Raw genomic sequence first — 7500 nt, 5'->3', positions numbered from 1 at the left:
TCTCTCTGCCCCCTCCCATCCTTCTCCATTTCCCTGTGGCTCTCTTTTGTCATATTTCTCTCCTTCTCAGTGCATTCTCTCTCTGCCCCATCCATCCCTTTCTCCTTCAGTTTTTCACTCAGTCTCTCTTTTTCTTCGCAACTGTCAACCTCATTTTTTCTGCTTGTCTGTCTCTCTCTCATGCTCTCTCTATTGTTTTCCCTACCTCTCTCACGTCAGTTCTCTCTCTTTCTCTCTCTCTCACTCCCTCCATACTCTGTCTGTCTCTCGCTCCCTCCACCATGGCAGTATATTTAGTAAGCGCTGTGGTCTGCTGGGTGGGGGGGGGGGGGCGGCGGGGTGCGGGGCGGAGTGCATGGGAGAGGCAGGGGAGGATACGGTCTGAACTCAAACATATGCTGTGACTCAGGCTGGCCAGCCACCTCCATGGCTGACAGGATGCTAGGGAGAGGGGCGGTGGACAGGCTGACAGGGGGAAGGTGTGTGTGTGTGTGTGTGTGTGTGTGTGTGTGTGTGTGTGTGTGTGTGTGTGTGTGTGTGTGTGTGTGTGTGTGTGTGTGTGTGTGTGTGTGTGTGTGTGTGTGTGTGTGTGTGTGTGTGTGTGTGTGTGTGTGTGTGTGTGTGTGTGTGTGTGTGTGTGTGTGTGTGTGTGTGTGTGTGTGTGTGTGTGTGTGTGTGTGTGTGTGTGTGTGTGTGTGTGTGTGTGTGTGTGTGTGTGTGTGTGTGTGTGTGTGTGTGTGTGTGTGTGTGTGTGTGTGTGTGTGTGTGTGTGTGTGTGGTGTGGAGGGAGGAGGGCAGCCATTACCGCTTATTTCTTCTGCATGGCTACATTCATTACCATGCACTTACCCAGCCCTCGGCCACAAGCGAGCCACAGAGATGGTGCAGAGGAAAGGGGCCGTGCTGCTCTGGTGTGTCTGTGTATGGAGGGGAGGGGGGGGGGGTACCGATCGCTTGGCCAGGTTCTCAGGCTAAAGACTCTGGTCTGTCCAGGCGTGTAGCTGCTGGCTGCAGGCTTTGTTCAGAATGAAAGGCTGTGTACATCACCAGTTTGGTGAGAGATTATGTGTAGGTGTCAGTTGGATCATGTAGGACTTGTGTGTGTGTGTTTGTGTGGGCTGCTCTGGGTCTTGGTTCGCTAGTCTAAGGCAGCGCTAGTCACCCATCCGTGAAGAGAACTGTGAAAATGTCAGTGGCCCATTGTAACGAGGTCGCCAGAGCCACCGGACCAATTACTGAGAACACGGCTGCATGCCCTTGCACATTTGCCCTCAGACAGGTTACCTGATAGAAACCACCAGCATTCATAATGTGTTCCCCCATGTGCGCGTGTCAGAAAAGAGGAAGCATGAACTGGTTTTACCACCCTGTCAATATATCACCTATACATTCTTTGTGCTTTGTGTTTTCTTTCCCACAGATTTTCCCAGCTCAAGAGCCTCAATCTCTCGCACAACCGCCTGGGTGTGTTCCCAGAGTCCGTGTGTGAGATCCTGACCCTGACCGAGCTCAACCTGTCCTGCAACGGCCTCCACACGGTGCCGGAGCGCATCAGCAACCTCCAGAGGTATGACACACACACAAACAAACACACACACCTCATCATGAGCACAACTCCACACCACGGAACATACACCACAGCCCCACTTAGTAGGCCCTGGGGGAAAGTCACGCTTCACTTCAACATAGTGCAGTTTAAACACTCATACGTGTGCAAGGTCCAAGGAGAGAGGTATATGCTGGCTGCTTCAAGGACAGTCATTAGTAGAACAGAAAAGCAAGGCCAGCCAAGGCTAAGGTGAAATCAGTCCTCTGAGGTGACAGCCCCTCTCTCCCTCCATCCCTCCCTCCCTCCCTCCTTCCTCGCATTTGAGCATGTTGGATTTTCCACTTTTCCGCTCCTCTTGGTCTTGTTAACTCCTTTCTCTGTCATAAGACAGGTCTGGAGCAGTGCTCTCTCCCTGTGGGTGAGGGAAATGCCAGTGTATGATAATGGAGATGATAAAGGTGTTGAATAATGACTTCATTTGCCTACTGATGAGGAGACATTTTATGCCGCGGAGTCATCTGGATTTCGCCAGACTCTGACCCGCTCCAACTACTGCCGAGTATGTATTTATTTCATTATTTATTCATTCCATGCAAGGGCCCTCACATCCCCCCGTTCAGGCTCTTTCTGCACACTCTCTCTAATTTAGCCACTGAAATGCAAATGCAAAAAAGGTCAGCTGTTTTTGTCAAGCAGTCAGGTGAAATCAAGCTTTAAAAACAGCCCAGCTTTAGCGCTCCCAGTTGGGTCGGATCAGAACAGCAGGGGCCTCCACCATGACAACGCCGCTGAATGGATTTCACATGTGCTACTGCACTGTTAATGTTTAAACACATCTCCTGCGTGGATGATTAAACAGTCTGATAAATGTCTGTATACTGACCTGTGTGTTTTGTGCCGACTGTGCACTGTGTATTTCCTAAGCCTGCAGACCCTCTCCCTGGATGGCAATCACCTGAGCTCCCTGCCGGAGGAGATGGGTGGCCTGACGCAGCTCTGCAGCCTGAGCCTCTCCTTTAACGACTTCCCCCACGTCCCCGCTGTGCTGGAGAAGCTGACTGCCGTCGACAGGCTGGCCATGGCCGGCAACAAGGTGGAGACACTGATGCTCAGCGCTCTGGCCAGGATGAGCCACCTCAAGAGCATCGACCTACGGTGGGCCAGAGGGGACACACTTAACCTGTCTCTATCTTGGTCTCACTCCAATCCCCCCGTCTTTCTCTTTCTCTCTCTCTCTCTCTCTCTCTCTCTCTCTCTCCCAGTCTTTTCTCATTCCCTCACTTTACTTCCCCTCTTACTGTGTTTCCTGCCCTGCAGTTAATACTCTAACCAGTCTCTGCATGCATAATGTGCACTCAATCCTGGGTGGTAATGTAATAAGTGGGCCCATCAGGAGATGGGTTGGGAGCCTGGCAGCTCACTGGAGGGTAATGCATGCTCTCTCTCTCTGAGAGCCCTCCCCGACGTGGCTGTGAGCTTCATGACAGAGTCTCATGAACCTCTTAATCCTCGCCTTCCTCAGCCCTCTGTCCAACGAATGAGATTTAGCCATCGCTTATCGGGGTCTTTCTCCCTCTTTCTTTCTCTCTCTCTCTCTCTCTCTCTCTCTCTCTCTCTCTCTCTCTCTCTCTCTCTCTCTGTCCATTCCTTTGTTCTCGGGATGGTCTGCCCTCTCCCTTTCTTCACCTTGTAAGCTGGTTGTTCTGTTTTGGGAGACTAGGTTGTGGATTTATTGGGGTTCTGTGCCACAGCTGGAGTGGATTATACCAGCAGACCACCTCATAAACGAGAGCCAGCACTGATGTCTTTGTCCATAACATGTCTGGACATCATCAGGGATGGACAGGGCTGGAGAGAGAAAGACAGAAAGAGGCTGGTCTAGACAGTCCCAAGGCCGCTGGGTGGCGGGGACTGCCGGGAGCTAGCTAGGCTAATGGAAGTAGAAATGAACATGAGGGCACATTGGAAAACCAGAGTGAGTGAAGAGTTAAAGAGTGAGGGAGAGATTTAGGGGCCCAGTACTTAGGAGGATTACAGCGGCGTTTGTACTTCAGGTTCACAGAACTCCAGATCCTAAAGGTAGCAGCCAGCTTTGAGATGATTCCAGGAAGAGCTTACATAAGCACCAGATGTTTCCACCACATGCTTGAGCACGTATGGAGCAGAGAGAGAAACCAGCGTTTCACGAACGCGCTCATCACCAGGGGCTCAGGGTGAGCTCACCGTGGCCTCTGAGGCACCTCGCCGGCGCGATTACGGCCGGTGTTTGAGCAGCTGGAGGGGATCGGGTACGGTGGGGAGAACCACCAAGCCTTCCCCACGGCGGCTAGCCAGAGACAGAGCCCGGTCTTTGGATGGCCTGACTGCCGTGTCCCACAACAATACCACAGCAGCACCCCCATCGTGTCCTCAAAAAAAAACCTGGAATGGTCCCAGAGCCCCCAGACCCAAACAATGAGCGATGTGATGCAAATGTGATGCATGTCAGATGATGATTGAGGTGGCGTAGGAGAGAGTTTATGGAGAGTTCAGAACCGCACGGGTTCTGTAGGCTGAGAATGCTGAGGCGAGGCAGACAAAGCTGCCGTTGAGCGCCACGACGCAGGCAAGAGAGTCAACACTGGAGTCACTGTTGTGGCCTGACTATGAAGTGGGCAGAGTCATTCATCTGTGTCTGTGCACTCTTTATTCGTGCTGCATTGGTGTATTGCTATCCTGTCTGTCTGTCTGTCACCTCTTCCGTCCATTCAACTGTCCTCAGAGCTGTTTTGTTCTAGTCAAGATGTACTGGCCTGGTGCCATCTGTCTGCCTGTAGAAGTGCATTATTGTGCTCTTTCACTATACGGAGGTGAACAATGATGGAATCTCTGTGCAGACGTTTAAAAAATGACTGTTGATGTAGACTTAGGCATATTTTGCCTACCAGTATGAATCTAATCCCATCACCGCACCAGGCCCTCTTGTAGACCTCCATTTTGAAAATGAATCGGCTTTTCTTTTTTCTTGTCAACAGCATCTTTCATAGTACCCAATGCAATATCAGGTGTTTTATAGTAAAGTACATTTAAATTACAGTGTGTGCTAATAGGTATTTGTTTCCCAGGTTAAAGTGGGTGTTTTGGCTGGTAGATTACACTCAAGTGTGACTATTAAATCATTTGTTTTAGCATCCTGACATATATACTGGGATGCTCGGTGGTTCTGTAATCAACAGCAGAACTTTAAATCCAGTCTTGCACCAACGCGTTATGTTCCTGGCTGTAAATGATGTTGTGTGCTTACAGCACTGTGACAAGAGGCTGCACTCCTGCCGAGGCCAATTTTGTGGGAGTTCGCAGGAAAGCAGGAAATGCTAGCGTGGTTTACAGCACCTACAGTGTTTGGATTGTTAGCTGAAACCTGAGAGTGGGGCTCTTTCAAAAAGTGCTGTGGCTACTGTATCAGTGGTCAGTGTGTTAAGCTTGAGTGTGCCTGTTCAAACAGTGGTTTGTTTGGTCAATACCTAAATCATGACTCTGACTTTATTTTACAATGCCGCTTTGGTCAGTAGGTCAAACTGTTGACTGTCATTGGTTTTGTAAGAATAAAGTCTTTGTCAGTGGATTGGAGTTGACCGTAACGGTGTGTGTTTCTCGATTGGCAGGTTGAACGGGCTGCGGTGTGTGAAGAGTGAGACTCTGGAGCCGGTCAAACAGCTCACCCACCTGGATGTGCGGGACAACCGACTTAGCGCTCTGGACCTGAGCTCTGCCTGCAGCCTGGAGAGCCTGCACTGCCAGCGCAACCAGCTGGGGGCGCTCACGCTCAGTGGCTTCATGCTGCGCACCATCCACGGCAACAACAACCGTGAGTCGCGCACAGCAGCTCTCAAGCCCTACTCCATTAAGCTGGGGATCACATTAGGCCCGTTTCACACCGGGAACGTGACGTAAACGTCGTATGTCTGTTGCGTTTCAGTTGCGTGGCGGCTGCGTGGCGTTTTCGATGTCTTTGCTTACCAGAAGCGTGTCTGATGCGGCGCTGCGGCGGCCTCTCTGCCAATTAAAACGTCTCTTTTTCTCACATCATTTTTTCTTCACTGTGAAAAATAGGCGTGAGTCCTGTTCCTAGCATGCATGCATTTTCGGCCCGACTCAAGCCGCGCCTGAGACGTGCGTGTCACGCAGGCGGCGTGCAAGCTCTAACCTGTTAACATGGGAGCCAAAATAAAACGCGCTCACACCACGCACCCGATGTGAAACGGGCCTTAGCCAGCGGTGAGCGGCAAGCGGCAGGTTTCCTATTGTTCTCTATGGTTCGGCAGCGGAACGGTGGCAGCGCTAGCGTTGAACAAGCTGCGCGTTGAAATTGGTTCAACTTTAAAAGCGTAACGTGAGCGTATTCAATTGTCACTTAAGGCAAACCAAAGGTTCTTTATCAACCGTCTCTGGGCAAACCCTTTGTGTTACCATAGGAACGAGATAGAACTGATTATGGTCTAAGCGTTGTGTTACGCTTGCCGCTGGCCAAAGTGATCCCCGCCTAACTGCTCTGTGACCTTTCACACTCAAATATAGTCCTTCTCTCTCCCTCTCTCTCTCTCTCTCTCTATCTATCCATCCATCTATGCATATCTAATGTTCTATCTGTGTCACTCGCTAGCTGTCTCTAGGGGCTGGCTGCTTATATAACCTATAGACGCTCCTTGGTCTGCCATTGGCTGCTCATACCGTGGCACCATACGCTGTGAACATGCCAGCTGCCTCTGTTCAAAACGCACGTTTTAACGAAATGCGCATGCAGAGCAAAACACACACACACACACACACACTCACTCATTCACTCACTCACTCACTCACTCACTCACTCACTCACTCACTCACTCACTCACTCACTCACTCACTCACTCACTCACTCACTCACTCACTCACTCACTCACTCACTCACTCACACACACACACACACACACACACACACACACACACACACACACACACACACACACACACACACACACACACACACACACACACACATACTCACACAGGCACACAAACACACTTAAATGTGAATATTGAGTTGTGTCTATGAGGTTTTATTGCACATGTTTGTTTCCAGTCATGTGTGGATTAATGACTCGTATTTCTCTCCCTGAATGTGCGGTGTTCACACACAGGCCTGACCACCGTGAGCATCTACCCAGTGCCCAACCAGCTGACTCACATGGACCTATCCTGGTAAACAATGCCCTGGCCTCTTCATTTCACACACTTTTTCATTTTCCAATTTAATACTGACAAGTATTAGTGCTTTAACAAACAACTGTTTAATACTAAATATATAGCTGAGTACAGACTGTCAGTGTTGATTATAGTCAGCGAACAGTGCAAATGCACTGATACTTTGCCTCTGGTGCTGTTGCTGCTGATCCTGTTGCCTTCTTCAATGCTGTGCTGCTCAACAGGAACCTTCTGGAATACCTGCCGGACTGGGTTTGCGACAGCAGGAAGATTGAGGTGCTGGACATCTCCCACAACCTCCTGTCTGAGCTGCCGGCCAGGTTAGCAGACTGGACACACACACACACACACACACACACACACACACACACACACACACACACACACACACACACACAACACACAACACACACACACACACACACTTAAAAAAACCCTCTCCATCATGTCCATCCGCTCTCTGTCTAGTCTGACCATAACAAAGTGGAGGAAATTGAGTCATCGCCGGCCTTGCAGCCTCCCGTGCCGCTCCTACTTCCTCCCCGATATTCTGCAGTGGTTTATGGGACAGTGTACCATATTAATGTGATTTACTTTGGCTGGGATTAGAGCGCTGCCAGACACGGCATAGCAAATAAGATCTCCTTATTGACAGGCAGGCGGACTGGCGGGGGGGTGGGTGAAGAGCAGACCCGGGTACGCCGGCGACACAGCAAAATGTCAGGAGGAAG

The 7500-nt window shown here is 50.5% G+C and overlaps 1 protein-coding gene across 1 annotated transcript in view; it reads left to right on the top strand.

Moving 5' to 3' along the window:
• phlpp2 (PH domain and leucine rich repeat protein phosphatase 2) overlaps positions 1-7500 on the top strand; it is a 42656-nt gene that overhangs the window by 27403 nt on the left and 7753 nt on the right. The window contains exons 7-11 of the mRNA XM_076287870.1: positions 1421-1567; positions 2474-2704; positions 5194-5396; positions 6706-6766; positions 6994-7089. Of these exons, the coding sequence (XP_076143985.1) occupies positions 1421-1567; positions 2474-2704; positions 5194-5396; positions 6706-6766; positions 6994-7089 (738 nt within the window). The remainder of the gene's footprint in view (positions 1-1420; positions 1568-2473; positions 2705-5193; positions 5397-6705; positions 6767-6993; positions 7090-7500) is intronic.

This window comes from Alosa pseudoharengus, unplaced genomic scaffold (genome assembly GCF_046254945.1).
Source record: "Alosa pseudoharengus isolate Yale_2024_CS ecotype anadromous, Long Island Sound unplaced genomic scaffold, YU_APseudo_1.1 YU_APseudo_1.1_scf_16, whole genome shotgun sequence".
Taxonomy (NCBI): domain Eukaryota; kingdom Metazoa; phylum Chordata; class Actinopteri; order Clupeiformes; family Clupeidae; genus Alosa; species Alosa pseudoharengus.
This window is presented reverse-complemented; position numbering and strand designations above follow the sequence as displayed.